At 43.3% G+C, this 18,564-nt stretch overlaps 1 protein-coding gene across 1 annotated transcript in view; it reads left to right on the forward strand.

Moving 5' to 3' along the window:
• Positions 1–18,564, forward strand: part of TXNDC11 (thioredoxin domain containing 11) — a 1,107,203-nt gene that overhangs the window by 573,115 nt on the left and 515,524 nt on the right. Inside the window, exon 7 of the mRNA XM_044089417.1 lies at positions 14,961–15,161. Within this exon, the coding sequence (XP_043945352.1) occupies positions 14,961–15,161 (201 nt within the window). The remainder of the gene's footprint in view (positions 1–14,960; positions 15,162–18,564) is intronic.

An 18,564-nucleotide genomic window follows, 5' to 3' on the forward strand; every position in this document is an offset into this window, starting at 1 on the left:
TCATTAACAGATCAATTAAAGAATCCCTTGTCCCAGACATCTGGAAAAAAGCATTCATTCTTCCCTTACAAAAAGGTGGCACCAACACAGACACCACAAACTTTCGACCCATAGCAATTCTCTCACCCCTCTCTAAAATACTGGAAAAATGCATCCATGCCCAACTCCTCAACCACCTGCATGAAAATCAAATTTTATCACCTACTCAGCATGGTTTCAGACAAGGACACAGCACCACTACTGCCCTCCTATCCTTCCTTGATACAGTTAACCAGGCACGGGATTCTGGTAAAATAATTGCTTCACTTTTCCTTGACCTCTCCAAAGCTTTTGATACCATTTCCCACACTATCCTACTCTCTAAACTATCCACCCACCACATTTCTCCCCCTACCCTACAATGGTACAACAGCTATCTCTCCAATAGGCAGCAATCCACCAAATGGCAACAGTCTTACTTTCCCTTCCTCAGTACTTCCACAGGGGTACCCCAAGGCTCCATACTTGGTCCTCTCTTATTTAGCATCTTTATTAACAACTTTCACACCACTCTCCCACAATGCTAAGTAATACAGTATGCTGATGACTCTTCAATAATATGCACTGCAAATTCCAGCTCTGAACTCCAGCAAATTACCCAGAATGCCCTCACATCTACTGAATCTTGGATGTTTAACAATCATCTTGCCCTAAATCCAAAAAAAAAATAAACTAGTAATTTTTACTCCTAGGAAAACCACTCCATTTGATAAAAAACTTTTCACTATACAAGCCCAAGACAATACCACTATAGAAGTTGTCCCACACAGTAAATTACTAGGCATTATTATAGATGAAAACCTTAACTTTGACCTACACATAAACAATAACATCAAAAATACACACCAAAAGCTTGGTATGCTCTACAGGCACAAACACTTTCTTAGCCTCTCTACTAGACAAACCCTTGCAACTACCTTTTTTATTACCTTCTCTCCTTTATGGTGCCCCTCTCCTCACTAATATCCGAAATTCCACAAAATCCAAACTTGCTATGTGTTACAACAGAATAGCAAAATTTGCCACCAAAGCCACATTCTCATCCCACCATTGTAAGTCACTGAAACAATTAGGGTGGCTGGAACTCCCCCACCATCTCTCATTCACCCAACTAACTACTGTGCACAAAATAATCTACAGACCCACAGGCTGTTCTGCTCTCTCAACTCTACTTGCCAAATACCATTCCAGCAGGCATCTAAGATCTGGAAATCATCTACTTCTAAAATTAGATAAGCCCACTTTACCTGTTGGTCAACTCCTCTGCCTTCACCGTCGCCAAACTATGGAACTCACTTCCGCCATCTATAAGAAACACAGGCAGCACCACCACCTTCAAACAAATGCTGAAAAATCATCTCAGCTCTTCCTGGCTATGTTCCTGCTCTATAACCTAACCTCTTCACTCTCCTTATATGATTACTAAACTCCTATGTCTTTTGCTACTAGTGACTGATGATATTTTCCCCATATTTATTTTTATCTTCACTTGTTAATTCTGGTACAATAATACTGATCTCTGTTTATACCAATCTGATTGAATTCATTGAATTCTGCTTTAATGTATATTTTCTGTATATATTGCTGTAATCAAACAATCTAGATTCCTGCTTTTATGTATATATTCTGTATATGTTACTATATTTACTATCTGTAACACTATTTTTGCTTCTGTACTAATTAATGTTTATATTTTTTCTGTATCTCGTTGGAGCTTTTCTCCCCGGGCCTCCACTGAAAATGGGCTCTCTTCGGCCCAGTGGACTTATCCTGGTAAACAAATGCAATAACTAAATAAATAAATATATGGGAGGCTGGTGGTTTGTCGTAAAATTCTCTCTTGTCTTTGATTTTTTTTGTAAGGTTATGGAGTTCTTTATAGGTCTGTAAATGGATAGAGAGTTTAGTTTTAGTCCGGGTTTTCCATGCCTTATCTCTAGTTCGCATAAGAGAGTGGGTAGTATGAGTAAGCCAAGGGGATACTGTTGATTTGACTCGTATGGTGCGTAAGGGACAAGGGAAATGGGGATGTTTAAAAATATAGAGTTGAAATTAAGTACAGGCTCATCCAGTGATAGATGGGTTAGGAAGGACCAATTTATTTTTGAGAAGTGGTTGTTGAATGTATCAGGCTGGAAGTTAGAGTTTAAGGCAATTGATATATTTATGTGGTCTAATTTATCGTGGTGAGAATCTTAGAACTTTGATTGGGGAGTGGTCACTTATGGAGTCAGAGTGTTACTGGGTGGTGATATTTGTGTGGATCTGTGACCAAGATCCAGTCAGTAAGGGAACTGGAGTTGGATGCCTTGTTAATGTTGGTAGGAAAGGAGATGAGTTGTAAGAAGCCATGCAAATTAATGCATGGGCTTGGGTGTTTCTGAGAAGAGTTATAGGCAGTTTGTTGACATTTCCCAAAAGAATGGTTTCATTGGGTACATGATGGGTTAGCCAGGAGAGTTTATGTTCAAGAGAAGGGATGTTATCCCCAGGGGGTATATAGATAGCTGTTATGGTTATAGTGTTGTGGTCATTAATTTTACAGTTGGCAGTTAGGAGTTCAGCAAGGAAGAAAGAGGAAGTAGGGGTGGTTAGTGGAGTGACAGTGAGGTGGTTAGATTATGCAATTTTTTTCAATAAGTTTTTACATTTCTGTGATTCTTCCTTGCATTTTCAGTTCTTTGTTTTGCCCTTTGGCCTTTCTCCTCACCCACGGGTATTCACCAGATGCCTCACTTCTGTCATTGCCTTCTGCAGGATGGTAGGGATTCATATTTTTCCTTATCTGGATGGCCTGCACATTCATGCTTTGTCCCTTGAGGGCTTGCTTCAGCACCTCCAGTTTTTGGTCTATCTGTTACAAACCCTGGGGTTTACTTTCGGAAGTCTGTCCTGGTTCATTCTCAGAATCATGTTTATTTTTGGTTGCAGGATCCAGACCATTCCCATGCTGGCATCACTGCCTTCTCCCAAGGCTGTCTCTCTAATAACCTTTTTTCAGTCTCTTCTTCCTCTGGCTTCAGTCACAGCCAGGGATTTTTGCAGGGTTCTAGGATTCATAGCCTGCACCATTCGTGTGCTGCCTCCAGCCAGACTCTGTATGAAAAAAATAGTAGTTCCTAAAGTTAATGTGGTTCCAACACTGTCATCCACTGGACTTACTAGTTCCTTTCCTTCCATGCCTCAAACTTGAGCTTCAGTGGTGGATTTGTCCACTTTCTGTCAATCCAGGACTTCCTTTTTAACCCCATCCCATCTCAAGGACTTTACTCAGATGCCTCGGACAGGAGGTGGGAACTTCTTTTGGTTCTCTCAAGGCCCAGGGACTCTGGCCTCATCATCAGAGGTCAGATCATATTAACATAAAGGAAATGAGAGCTCTCCTTTTAGCTCTTCAGACTTTTCATTTTCTGTTTCTTCCAGTGCCTCTGAAATTCTTCACAGACAATACCACAGTGATGTGGTATATCAGTAAGCAAGGGGGGACATGGTCCTACCTTCTTTGCAGACTTGCTCTTTAGGTCTGGGATCTAGGTGTCCAGTATCAAGTGACTCCTTATGCTGTCTACATGCCTTCAGAGCAAAATATTGTGACAGACTCTTTGAGCAGGTCCAGTACACAGGCTTACGAATGGATGCTACACAAAGATGTGTTTCTAGACATTGTCCATTAGTAGGATACTCCACAGGTAGATCTTTTTGCCTTCCCTTTGAACAGACAACAACTTCTTCTCTGTGCCAGAGTCCCAAGTCCTCTGGCTTGGAAGGTGGATGCAGCATCTTTTCCTTGTAAGGGGATGTTTCTCTACGCCTTCCCTCCCCTTCCTCTGATTCTGAGGGTTCTGCTCAAGATCAAGCAAGACTCTCCCAAACTCTTGCTTGTGATGCCTTATTGGCCCAGATAGTATTGGTGCCTCCATCAGCTAGCCAGGGGAAGTCACCATAAGACACCTCACAGGATGGACCTTCTCATACAAGACAATGGGTCTCTGATCCATCCTCACTTAAGTACACTTCAACTGATGCTGTGGGTGATAGGGTTTGATCCATTTTAAGCACCTGTTTTTTGAGGACCTACTTAGGGTTCTGCAGGAGGCCAAGAGACCCAGTACCAGGAAGTCATATTTCTTCCAAATGGAAGAGATTTTCTGTCTGCTGCCTTTCTCATAACCAGAATCCATTTTCTCTGGGGATCTCGGTGGATATTTATTTGAATTGCTTCATGCTGCTTTAGCATATTCAGTTAAAGCTCACCTTTCAGCTGTTTCTGCGTGTCTGGCCTTGACTTCTCCTCTGGCCATTAAGTTTAAGGTCAAACAATTTCTTAAAGGTGTTCTTCAAAGACCTCCCAGGAAGCCTATTCTGCCTTTCTGGGACTTCAATGTTGTGCTTGAAAAATTGGCTCAGGCTCCTTTTGAGCCTGCAGCTTTAGCTTCCTTGCAACATTGTACTTTGAAAACCACTGTTATTTTGGCCCTTACTTTAGCCAAAGAGTCTCTGAACTCCAGGCCCAAGTGGCTCTTCCTCGTTTCTTAGTTTTTCATAGGGACAGGGTGTCTCTTTGTAGTAGTCCTTTTTTTTTTGCCCAAGGTGGTTAATGAGTTGTCTCTTAATTAGTGTACTAATCTGTCCTCCTTTTTTCCTTCTCTGCAAACTGCTAGTAGAATGATGTTCACAGTTTGGATTTGCATAGACAGCTCGGGTATTCTTTGGATAAGACTAGGGCCATTCACAGATCTAAGCAACTTTTTGATCTGATGTTATCCATGTCATTATTCCTCACAGTAGGGTGTTGGGTCTGTCATTGGATCCAAGCCGGCAACTTTAGGTTAGACAGATCCAAGGCTAAGCTCCTCCCTCTCCCGTAATCCCCTGCTGCCCTCTAACCCTCGGATCTCATTTGCCACATTCTGCTTTGGACGTGATCCATTGGCTGTCATTCAGGTAGGTAATTTGTTTAACTTTCTTTTCAGCTCATAGCTAGATTTAGTGTTAATTTAGTTTAACTTTGTCTTCGTGTTAGTTACCTCCCCTTCCTTAGTCATCCTAGTTTTTTTTTGGAAGGGTAGCTTCCCCTTTGTAAGTTAGGTGTTTGGTGCCTTTTTTCCCCCCTTAGACTGCTTAGTCTCTTTTCAGCTAGTATTTTCCTCCCTTTCTTCAGCATGTCTGAGAAACCGTGAGGATTTAAGAAATGTTCCTTGTGCAGTCGGCAGATGCCCAGTTCTGACTAAAACAAGGAGTGCTTGTATTGTTTAGGGGCTCCTCGCCTGGAAGTGGAATGTGACATCTGTGCCGCATTCAATCCCAGGGATTTGGCAGAGTGCCGTAATAAGCTGTTGCTTAAAGGTATGGTTCAAGGGGGGGTCCTTATGTCTCCCCTGCCAAGGCTTACCTTTCCGATCCTAAGCGGAAGGCTTCTAAGAAACTTAGGCTGAAGGATCCTAGTGCTGTGGATCTGACCCCAGCCCAGGCTGTCTCGGATCCGAGATCTTTGGATCACAGACCGATGGACTCTTCTACCGGATCCAAGGCCTCATCTGATTGGAGGCCCTCAGATCTGGCCAAGGTCAGACTAGCTTTGGATCTGTCCAGTTCGTCAGATCCGAATACTTCCTCCTCTCGGCCTTTGGATCCGACAGACTTTATTCGGTCTTCCTATAATTATAGAGAATTCAGCTTCACCTCGATCATCCAGGCGTTTGTTTCTGTCAGCTCCTAGGCCTCTGAGCTGAATTCTGGAGTGTAGTCACAGGTCTTTCAAGTCCAGGGTTGGACCCCCAGTCAAGTCTACACACTCCTCCACTTCCTCTCGATCTTGCAAGAGTTTGTTGCTGTCAGATATGGACAGGATGATGAGGAGCTTCCTCAAAGCCCAGATAGTGTGGGGCTTCTGGGGTTTCTAGCCCACCTGGCTAGAGGAGCCTCCCCTATTCCTTCTCACCATTCTCTTCCGACTCCACAGGTGTCAGAATCTCAGGACCCAGATACTTGAGATCAGATCCAGATGGGGCAGAGTATTCCCTTTTTCTCAACTCTGTCAGGGTCCCTGGCCTGCTCTGTTCCTCTGCCTTCAGACCAGAGTTGGCCCTATACCAGAGCGGTCCTCACCTGCTCCATGGGGACAGGGTCGGGTCCAGGTCTTTTGGTCCGATCTCTTCCCCTGGAGGCCTTTGCCCTTGATGGCTTCAGACCGGTATCGTCCTGGGGCTGCGGTGCAGTGTCATGGTCCATTCTTCCTTTCCAAGTGGCCTTGCCCTCCGGGAATGGGGATGGGATTGCTTCCAGCCCTTCAGCCTTCCGGGTGGTAGACAGGACGTTCTCCAGGATTGGAGCAACTTCTCCTGCCCCTCTGGGTCCATCCGTACCCCTCTCTACCTTGGATGGTGAGATCTGCTATCCTGTCCAAGGTTAGACCTCCTGTTCTAGCCTTCAGGGGGTTTCCTCCCCTTCTAGGGTTCCTGTGTCTTCCAAGTCCTCCCCGGAGCCACCCACAGGAGAGGTACCTTGTAAGAGAAAGTGCAAGAGGAGGCAGTTAGACTATCCCATGTAGTCCCTCACAGAGGACACGGACCTTGATGAAGGAGGCAGGTCCCCCATATCTTCACCCGATGATGTCTTCTTTGGGAACATCCTTGGGATCCTGAAGCAAAAGGGTGGATGGTTTTACCAACCCCTGTCTTTGGAGGAGTCTGTATTCCTGAAAGCTTTTGGGATGGGCCCATCTACTTCCTGGGTGGTCCCCCCTGTCGACAAGTTTGTGGATCTTATCGCCAGCAGGGCTTGGAAGGAGCCGAACACTGTGGACCCAGTGCCTAAGCGAGCAGATAAGTTACTTAGTCCTCCTCTGGACAGACCCTTCTTTAGCAAAGGAATTCTGGTCGATGCCAATGTGGTTGCTGCTGCCACCAAAAAGGAGCTGGCAGAGCAGAGTTCCACGGTCCATCCCCCGAACAGGGAGTCGGTGGTGATTGATCAACATGTGAAGCATGTTTGCCTCAGCTACTTTTGGACTGAGGGCAGTTAATACTTCATCCGCCTTCAAAGGGACTTGGTCAAAGAACTCACCACTTCCCTTACACAGTTGTTGCCAGAGGAGGACCTCAAGAAGGTGTCTCCCAAGTTCTCTACTCTGACTTCCCTCTCTAATTCCTCGATGAGGTTAATTGCTAATGCAGTGGAAGCTACCTTCACTGATGCCCCATTTGACGGTTCCTCCTTGTTTGGGACCAAAGTGAAAGACACCCTCACCAGGTGTGAGCAAGAGGGAAAGACGTTGTCTGCGGTCAGGGTCCGTTTTTCCCTTCCTTCTAGGCCTTATCCCAAGGCCCAGCGGGGGGAGGGGGGGGATGTGGTTGAAGAAATCAGAGTTTTTTTCCTGCTGCACAAGGTGAACCCCCCCTCCAGAGGCAGGGGAGGGGGAGGTTACTCAGGGAGACGTTGCCCCAGAGGCAGAGGGGGCCCCCGCAATTCGGGAGACCACGACTCCTTCCGTGGCTGTCCATACTCTCATTCCTGAGGGTGTGCCCGACTGCGCTTATCCGGAGCCAGTCGGGGGTTGAATTTCCTTATACCCGGAAGCCTGGGAGAGCATCACCCAGGACCAATGGGTACTAAGGATAGGTTCCAGAGGTTACCTCATCCCATTCTCTTCAATACCCCCGCCAATAAGGAAAATCCCAGACGTTCCACCCAGTCAAAGGGATCAAGCAGCCTCAGAGGTGTCTCAGCTGCTAGAAAAAGGAGCCATCCAACCAGTCTCCTCAGACCAAATCGGATTAGGGACTTACTCAAGATTCTTTTTGGTGCCGAAAAGAACAGGGGACCTGAGGCCCATACTAGATCTTGGTAAACTCAACAATTATGTGCACAAGTCCAAGTTCCATATGGTCACTCTACAATCAATTCTCCCATTGTTGGGAGAGGAAGTTTGGATGTGCTCCATCGATCTCAAGTATGCTTATTACCATATCAAAATGGACAAAGCATCCAGGAGTCACCTACCCTTCCGGCTGGGAGCCAGTCACTTCCAGTTTCGAGCCCTGCCCTTTGGTCTCACCACAGCCCCCAGGGTGTTCACCAAATGTATGGCAGTGGTGACGGCTCACTTGAGACGTCATGGATTCCAGGTGTTTCCATATCTGGATGACTGGCTCCTCACTGCCCCCACCAGGCATCAACTAGTTCAGACAAGGGATGCTACCATCAGCCTATGTCACCAATTGGGCATAACGATAAACTGGGAAAAATCTGCCTTATTGCCCTCACAGCGTGTCACCTTTATAGGAGCAGAGCTGGACACCATTCAAATGCGAGCATTCCTACCACAGGAGAGGATCACAGTATTGCAACGACAAATTCATATACTGATGCCACTGAGACAAGCGAAGGCAAGATTGGTTCTACAACTCCTAGAGACCGTGGCGGCGACTATCATGTTAGTCCCTTTAGCGAGATTACACATGAGACTTCTTCAGTGGCTCCACTTTGTCCAGTGGTCTCTACAAAGACTCCCACTATCTCATCCCATCTTAATCACAGACAGGTGCAAGCAGGACCTCCGCTGGTGGCTGTGCACCAACAATTTGAACGGGGTAAAGCCCTTCGTTCCTCCCGTCCCTGTTGCCACGGTGACCACGGACGCCTCCCAGATTGGGTGGGGGGGGCATTATCTCGGCAGGACAGTCCAAGGCACGTGGCAAGAACACGAGATACATTCGCATATAAATATCCTAGAGATGAGAGCAGTGCTTCTTGCGTTGCAGGCACTTCAGGAAGTTCTTCCTCTAGGGACTATTGCGATACACTCAGACAACATGTCAGTAGTTTGGTATCTCAACAAGCAAGGGGGAACATGATCCTACCCCCTATGCAGAGAGGTTATGCGAGTGTGGAATTGGGCAATAGCTTCCCAACGGTTTCTGGTGGCGACGCACATTCCGGGGAAGTCCAACGTAATAGCGGACAGGCTAAGCAGAGTAATACTTATGCCTTACGAGTGGTCCCTGAATCGCCTGGTTGCAGAGCGAATCTTCAGCAGGTGGGGTCAGCCTTGCTGAGACCTGTTTGCCAGTCATCTCAATGCGAAATGCAGCAACTACTTCACGCTGATCCCCCACAGGGGGAATCACCCAGGGACGCTCTGGTTCACGATTGGCCCTCTGGTCTGCTTTATGCTTTCCCTCCATTTCCCCTTCTCTCAAGGTGATTCAAGAAGCTCAGTCCTTGGGAAGCAGAATGATTCTGATTGCCCCACATTGGCCTCATCAAGTATGGTTTCCCTTTCTTCAACCATACGTTGTGGACACTCCTTGGATTCTGGACCCTCTACCAGATTTACTGACACACATGTCGGGACAGTTCCACCCCTCTCTGAGGACACTCCGGTTGACAGCCTGGCTACACCACTTCCATCGCTAGTCAGACATCATAATTTTTCACCGGAAGTGGTCCATATTTTATCATTCTCCCATAAGCTGTCCACTAGAAAGATTTACTCTAGCAAATGGAAAAGGTTCTCCATCTGGGCTCATACTACAGGTATTGATCCTTATACAGCTCTGATAGATTCAGTTCTGGAATTCTTGTCAATGCTTTTCTATCAGGGATCCGCATCAGCCACCATCAAAGTTCAGCTGGTGGCAGTATCTATTTTCCACGTAGCGAATGAACCTAGTCTTATGGCACACAGACTATGCAAAGCATTCCTCAAAGGTACCCTGTTGCTTCGTCCCCCAGTGTCCGAACCCGTCATGCCCTGGGACCTCAATTTTGTTCTTCAAGCCCTTACACTACCACCATTTGAACCTGCAGCTACATGTGAATTAAAATTCTTAACATGGAAAAAACATTTTTAATAGCAATCACTTCAGCACGGCGGGTCTCGGAAATTCAAGCCCTCTCCATCAAACCCCCATATTTAATCTTTCACAAAGATATTGTCTCTCTTAGACCAAATCCATTGTTTCTTCCCAAAGTGGCTTCCGTGTCTAACATTAATCAGTCCATTGAGCTGCCATTGTTCTTTCCCCACTTCTCTAACAAGGCAGAATTTAGATTTCACTAATTGGATGTACATAGACAGTTACGCTTCTATCTACACCGGACAAAAGATATTCGGAAGTCTGACCAACTCTTTGTTTCCTTTTTGGAAAACCGATTGGGTTCTCCGAAATCGAAGGTTACACTGTCTAGATGGGATAGCCAGTTGCATCTCTTTCATTTATCAGGCAGGTGATAAAAATTTGCCATTTCCAGTCAAGACACACTCTATGCAGGCTGTCTGCACATCCACAGCCTATCAAGCTAGATTGTCAATGGATGATATATGTGCTGCAGCTACTTGGGCTTCTCCTCACACCTTTGTTTCTCATTACAAATAAGACGTGGTCTCCAGGGGAAGATCTTCCTTTGGTTCCACAGTTCTCAGGAGTATTTTCCTATGAGCCACCCAGGATGTAGGTGCTAGGGACGCTGTCCCACGGGTAAGAATGTAGGCGAGATAGGACTACATAACATCAAGAAGTTATGTACTTACCATAACGTTCGATGTATGTAGTCCATCTCGCCTCACATTCTTACTTACCCTCCCACCTTCCCCCTGCTTGGAGGATTTGGAGCATAAGATTTGGAGTATAGGTACCTGCTGAGTCCCTTTCATTAGTGATTGTTTATATGGATGTGAGGTGTGTATGAAGTACATATGTTGTTTCGCAGCAAACTAGATCTGGGGATATGGAGCAGTGCACCATGGGATACCCTCTTAGCCCAGCCAATGAGAGACTTTGAGCTAGTAAAAATCGGCCGAGAACCCACGGGTAAGAATGTGAGGCGAGATGGACTACATACATCGAACGTTATGGTGAGTACATAACTTCTTGTTTTCTATCGTTGGGGTCAACCTTGCTGCAACCTCTTTGCCTCCCTAACAAACAGCAAATGCAGCATGTACTTTGCTCTGATCCCTGCACCTGGGGAGCCACTGAGGGACGCTCTGGTCCACAATTGGCCTCCAGGACTCCTCTATGCTTACCCTCCTATCCCCAAAGTGTTGCAGAAAGCACAACACCTGAGGACATACTTTATCCTCATTGCCCCCTTCTGGCTCATCAGCCGTGGCTTCCCTTCCTAAGGTCTCACCTGAAGTATCCCCCTTGGATACTGGATCCCCTTCAGGATCTTATCTCCCATCCTTTGGTGCTCCTTCTTCATAATCTTCAGACGCTTCATCTAAACGCATGGTTTTTCCTAGTCCATTGATTTTGAAACAGTCCAGGCTAGTCTCCCCCGTCAAGAATATTATCCTAGCCTCCCAAAAACCTTCCACCAGAAAGGTTTATAGTAGCAAGTGGAAAAGATTTTCTTTCTTGGCTAAGAGCAAGAATCTGGACCCCTTTTCTGTTTCTGTGCTAGATATTCTCTTGTTCTTGTCCTCAGTTTTTCAGGAAGGGGCAAGTTTTTGTACTATTACTTTCTCTTCCAGATTCTGTAAAGCCTTCATGAAAGGTTTTTTCCTTCTAAGACTGCCCATTAAGGATCCCTCGCCTCCTTGGGATCTAACCTTCGTGCTGCAATCTCTGACTCAGAGCCCATTTGAGCCTGCTAGTTTGTACAATTTCGGATTTTTGTCTTGGAAAATGTCCTTTCTAGTAGCCATATCTTTGGCTAAGAGGGTGTCTAAGCTGCAAGCCCTGTCAGTTGCCCCCCTGTATTTGGTCTTTCACAAAGATAGAATGTCTCTTAGAATTAATCCATCCTTTGCCCACCGTTTCCACTGAATCCAATTTGAACCAATGTATTCAGTTACCAGTTTTATTTCCCAATTATTCCAGTAAAGGAGAGTACATTCTGCATACTTTGAATGTACACAGGCAATTGCAATTTTATCTGCATAGGACTAAGGAGTTTCTCAAATCAGACCAACTCTTTGTAGCCCCCCCCCCCCCAAGTAGATATGGCCTCCCTGTTTCTAAAGTGACTATCTCAAAATGGATGTCCTGCTGTATCTCTACAGTCTACAGCAACAAGCATCTTGAGGTTCCAGGAAAGGTTAGAGCTCACTCTACTAGGTCCGTGGCTACCTCTTCGGCCTTCATGGCTAGACTCGATATTTGTGCTGCTGCCACTTGGTCTACTCCTCACGCCTTTATATCTCATTACAAGCTGGATTCAGTTTCCAGGAACAGGGCTTCCTTTAGTTCCACAGTACTTCGACATGTCCTCCTTGAGGCCTCCCAGGGTAAATTGTAGTTGGGGACTGTCACCCTACTGTGAGAAATAATGACATGGATAACATCAGATAAAGAGTTATGTACTTACCATAACTTGCCATCTGTGTTATCCTGTGTCATTATTCCTCACATTTCCTCCTGCCACCCCCTTCCTTGTTGGATCTTCTGAGGAAGTTGGACTGTTGTGGGTCCAAGACTATTTTCCTTTCTGGCTTTTGGGTCTTAGCAATACTGACTGTTAGCAAACTCGATCTGAGGGTTAGAGGGCAGCAGGGGATTTAGAGGGAAGAGCTTGAGCCGTGGATCTGTCTAAGCTAAGGTTGCCTGCTCGGACCCAATGTTGGATCCAAGGCCCTACTGTGAGGAATAATGACATAGGATAACACTGATACAAAGTTATGGTAAGTACATAACTCTTTTTTTTCCATTCATCCCAGATCTCATGTTTTGGGTATTTCCAAATAAACAATAACCTCTTGGCTCTCTAAGGTCATTTCCTCTTGTTGTTCCTTTCATGATGAATGTCTTTCTACCTCTGTAAAGCTTCATTCTACTTGAGCTGTTACTTCCTGTGATGCATTTCTCAAAGGACTGGATACCATTTCCATCCTTATGGCTACCACTTGGACTTCTGTCCATACCTTCACTAAACATTACAAATGGAATGTTATCACTGCAAGAGCTGCCTCTGTGCCTTCCTCCTCCAAATTTCCTCTTCAGCTTTTGTACTTTCCCTTATATAAAGAATACCGCACAGTGATTTGGAAGGGCAAAGTACAGTTGTGTAAAATCTTACGGTAATAGTAGATGTTCTTCTCTTCACTGTTGCAGTATTCGCTCCCTCTATCCCCCTTCCACGCTGCCTTATTCCTTCTGTCTTCCTGTCCTGAAATTCTTTTTCTTTTTCTTCTTCTAGATGCACATGTTCCTCTTGGTTCTTAAGAATATTTGTTCCAACTGGAGCTTTTCATTTCTGAGGTATGTATGTCTGTGCATCACCTTTATGCTCTACATCTTGTGCGGGGAGCATATGTGTGAAGTACAACATCTGTATATTCCTAAGGCTTTGGTATACTGGCTGAACGTTGGGCCACCCTTGGCAGGGAATCCCATAAGTAAAGAATACTGCAACAGTGAACAGAAGGACATCTACTGTTATGGTAAGATTTTACACAACTGTACTTTCTCCATTCTTTTGGAAGTAGCCAGAGGCAATTGCCACAAGCTTCTTCACAGACTGTATGCACTCAAGAACAGGGGCATTTGATACACCCCGACTGCAATCAGTTAAGTTGACTGCCTTGTTGATGGGGTGTCAGTTCCCTTTAGGCAGCTGTTGGTGTACAGTAGGTACTAATGGAAGCAAGGAAGCCTGCTAGAAAGTCATATATTAGTAAATGAAAAGGTTTTTTAGGTGGTACCAATGATATAACCAGCACCCATTCAGGGCTATTTGCTCTCTGGTTTTACAATATTTGAGAGAGTTACAATCCTTTGGCATTTTTTACTCCTCCATCAAGGCTCATTTATCTGTCATTTAGCATGTCTGGCCCTGCATCCTCCTCTGTCAGTACACTCGTATCAAAATGTTTTTCAAAGAGTTTTTGCATAAGAGGCCTCCAAGAAACCCGGAGGCCCTTCCGTGGGATGTTAATTTGGTGTTAGTGAAGCAAACACCTGCTCCATTTGAACCAGTTAACCTGGCTGCTTTACGTTCTTTACATGGGAAACAGTTTTACTGATTACTGCGACCGTTGCAAGAAGAATATCAGAGTTGCAAGCTTTTATGGTGCATCAACCCTATCTCATTTTCCACAGACTCAGGGTTTCTTTGAAAACTAATCCTCCTTTTTATGCTTAAAGTTGTGTCCCAGTTTACTGTAAGCCAAACTATCTATGTCCCCATTTTCTTAGCTGAACCATTGAATGAGAGAGAAATGATACTTCATACCTTGGTTATCCACAGAGAACTCTGGTAGAAACATGACAGAACTGCATCTTGTAGATCATTGGATCAATTGTTTTCTTGTGAAGGTAAGAATGGACAGCCTATGTCAAAACAGAGCATTTCCAAGTGGCTGTCTATGGCTATTATTTATTAAACTCACCACAGCAAAACTTTTCCAGGCAGGGTCAAGGCCCACTCTACCAGGGCTTTGACTTCATTCATGGCTTTTTGGAAAGGGTTGGATTTTAGAAGTATTCTAGAAGCTGCAACTTGGTCCTCTGAACATGCTTTTACAAAGAACTATAAACTTGATTCCTTGTTTAGGTCTAGATCAGGCTTTGCTAGGACCCTTATCCAGGTTGTTTAAGTAAACATACCATAAGAGTAGTTGTTTGAATGATATTTGCTTGTTTGTTGGTGTGTTTATGCAGGGGATGGACATTTATTTTGTTATTGTTAGCATTATCCTTTAGGGCTTAGCCTCACTGTCTGTTGGCATGAAAACTCTGAAGGGCTTGGTCTTAAACTCAAATGTATGTTCTTATTTAATGTCTTCAATCCTCACTGATTTATCAGAAAATCACAATTTTTTTTTGAGAAACAGACCAAACATAATAGGCAAAAATCTTTGCATTCACAACTGTACCATCTTTATACTAAATGCACGCTTCTCTGAAGAAGTTACTTGGATTGAACACAGAGGTGTTATGCAGTTTCTTATGTTGTTTTTTTTTTTAATATTTCAGGTCTTTCCTTTTGATAAAGTGAACTTTACAGCACAGAATGTTTACAAATGGGCTATAGAAAACCGAGAGACAGTACTGCACTGGTTAAGACCTCATGGAGGCAAAAGCCTCCTGTTTCACAATGAGCTAAAGAAGGGTGCTGTTTTATTGATGTTTCTGCCATTTAATCCTTTGGAGGAGAACCAACCCCTCTTAGATGAGGTAAGATGTGCTTAAGTAGAAATGGAAGTAGCAACCCCATAAAGTGACAATACAAGTCACATAAATAATTCTATTTTGTTTTGCTATCTGGTAGTAGTGCATAATGAAGAAATATGTCCTTATGAATAGAAAACAGTCACTGTGTAACACAGAAGCATAGAACTATTGGTATTTATAGATTTTTGGCTTTCCTAATCCACCTACTATCTTGATGGGTGAGCTGTAGTTCATTTTAAACCAATATTATTCTTCCTGAATCCTACTAGTATTGCTTTGTTTGTTGCATGCCTTTTGAATTCCTCTATGACTTTTGATTCCACAACTTTCTCGGGGAAGTGATTCCATGTCTATACACCCCTTTCCGTGTGAAGCACCTCTTAAAGTAGAGTATCTATGTGTCACTTCTCAGTCTTTATGTCAAGGCTGTTATGCTTTTCTGTGCGAGATGTACCATTGTCTTCTACTTTATTTTAATGTAATTAATTTTTTTTTAATAATGTGTTCGGTACCAGGTAAGTGAAATGATCAGAAAGTGTGGTGTAAGACATTGTAGCTGGAGGGAACTCCTTTTCTTTCCTACAGAATTTGTTTTAAGTTCCTAGCATTTCTGTCCTTGTTAACTTCTACTGCTTTTACTATTATTTGCAGTCTAAATTCTATTAGTTTCTGAAAAGACGGGCTCTCCAGAACTGTGTGCAGCACTCTATGTATGGTACTGTTAAGAGTGCATAGATGGAGATTCTTTTGTTAGAATATATAGTTAGGGGGGGTGTGGGAGGCACAGCCCCCCCACAATGGGGGTGTGGGGGGGTGAAGCCCCCCACTTAATTTCATATTATATTGTTTAGTTTTGTTTTAATATTGCTTAGTAAAACAACCCCCCCCCCAAACTATATATTCTAACTCCAGAGTCGCACTGCAGTGGGGAAGGGGGCATATCCCATTTACTTGCCAATAATACTTGTCAGTCAAATGAAGTGTCGGTCAAATGAAGTGTCGGTCAATCGGAAGTTAGGGCAAATGAAGTAGATCTATATATATATATATATATATATATATATATCAAACTTAATTATCTAGCATAACTGCATCTTCATGGTAACTGTTACTCTCTAAATTTTCCAATCTCCCTTCCCATTTTGTTGTTGCTAATAAAGTTATGTTGCTTCCCTTCCATTTTAACTTTGAATTATCCATATGCATTAGTTTTTTTAGAGGGGAGGATAGGGGAATTCTGCTGTTTTAACTCAACATCTGTAATGTTCTGGAACTTTCAAGATAGCTGCACATTGGGTAATAGCTTGTTTCTAATCTCCCAGTGTGAAAACAGAAACTCAGCAGAAAAGGCCAGTAGACTTGTGTTTGTGTAAATTTCAGTAACTGGCTAATAGGTGCACTGCCTGGATAACAGGAATAAAGAAATACAGAACACCTGGAAAAAATTAGCTACAAAAAGTGAGGAAGAAGCACTGACTGGGGAAGGTTCTACAGTTGTTCAGCAAAAAGAAATGCAACCTTCAGACATGACTTCCAGTAACCTACAGGACAATATAAGACAACTGCATACAGACCTGGTTAAAATAAACAAAACACTGATGGAGTATATCAACACAAACAACAAAAGACTGGAAAAAATGGAAGAAGCTTTAAACAGATATTCAGATGAGATGATAAAGCTGCAAAAATTAAAGGTCTAAATTAAAAGGCTGGCTGAATATCAGACTGCCCAGGAAGAGATGAGTCAAAAAAATAATAGAATTAGAGGACAGCGCACATAGGGAAAACCTGAAATCTACAGCTATACCAGAGAAGCTGGAAGGAACAGCTTGCATTAATTTTATAAAAGCACAGATAAGCAACTGGACTGGTGTTCCACAGCAGGAGTTGTTAGTTGAATGGGCACATTGTGTGTATGTTCCAAACCTGACTATAAGAAAGCAGTCTAGACCCTTAATAGTAAAAACGCAATCCTACCAGCAGAAAGAGTTGATTATGACTAAACTGTGGCAGAAGGACAAAGTACTAAAAGTGGGAGACAGAGTATTTGTGGAGAATGATTACTCATTGTACACCAGACAGAAGAGGAGTAAACTTAATTCCAGTATGCAGGGAATGTTGAGATGCAAGTATGAGATTCAAACTGCCATCCCAGCTGTCTTCAAGGTATTCTTCCCTGGAGGGAAAAATCATTTTTGATGAAGTATATGCTAAGGAGGAAATACAAAAGTTAGTCCAGCAAAAAGTAAGATTCTGCTTGTTCTTCTGGTAATAAAGACCACAGAGGGACTGTGCCTGTGAAACCTTTTCACAACTTTCAGTGTAAAATGTTGGAGAGAAGGAAGAGAGCATGAGAGTTGACTAGAAGAATTGAGAGTACATTGGAAATGAAGCAGAGACGATTTCAGAGATGAACAGTGATAAAATCAGTAACTTAATATCGGATTACAGTGCAATAATTATATTTGTGAAATATGACAGAACACGAAAATCTAGAAATATTTGATTTTTTCTGAATTTGTTGGACTTGTGGGGGACTCTAAAGCATATGCCGTACTTCATGTCATTAATGTTCAGAAAAGTGCTTTGGGGAGGGGAAGAGGAAGGGGAAAGTTAACTAAGTAAAGATTTTTTTCTTGAATAGCACCAATTTTTTGGTATGTGGTTTTCTTTACATGCTATAAAGTAATTTTTTTCAGTAATTTTTAAGTGTAATAGGGATTGTAAACAAGCGCTGATGTTTTTTTTCTTTTTTCCTTCTCGCTTTCTTCTTCTGTTTGAAGAAATATAGGCACTGTAATGTAAAAAAAAAAAAAAAAAGCCTGGTTAAAAAGCATGAAACAAAGAAAAATTAATGTACTTTTTCTTATTCTTTCATGAAGGAATGACTGGATTAAAGATCTTAGATTAATTTAGTAACGAGTGTTGAGAGATAGCAAGTAAATGAAAAAGAACATTGAATATTATGAGGCTTTTTTTCTAGCAAATGCATGCATGATCAGTAACAGTTCTGCTGCTGGTCTTTGTTTCCATGTAACCAATCTGATAAAGGAGGCAATCTGATAGAGAAACAGGCTACAGTCTGAGAGTGACTAGCTGAGGAAAAAAAAAGAAGAGAAACTGGCTAGGAGGTAATGTTTTCTGAAAGCATTTAGGGGCTTTCCCAAGTTAGTTAATATCTGAAAACATTCAGGGTTTTCCCCAGACAAAACCAATTAGCACTTAGAAGCCGAGGCTGCACCATGCATGTTAGCATGGATAACTTTTTCTTTTAGATTAACTCGAGTGTGTGAGTGTGGCTGTTAGTTTGAGACTTTTGCTCCTATTAGGAGGGTAAACCTTAAATATTTGAAGGTATACATAGTTTTGTGTGTTAGTATTAAGTTAATAAGTTTTAAGGGGGTAT

This window comes from Protopterus annectens, chromosome 12.part0, assembly GCF_019279795.1.
Source record: "Protopterus annectens isolate FY-2018-M chromosome 12.part0, PAN1.0, whole genome shotgun sequence".
Taxonomy (NCBI): Eukaryota; Metazoa; Chordata; order Ceratodontiformes; family Protopteridae; genus Protopterus; species Protopterus annectens.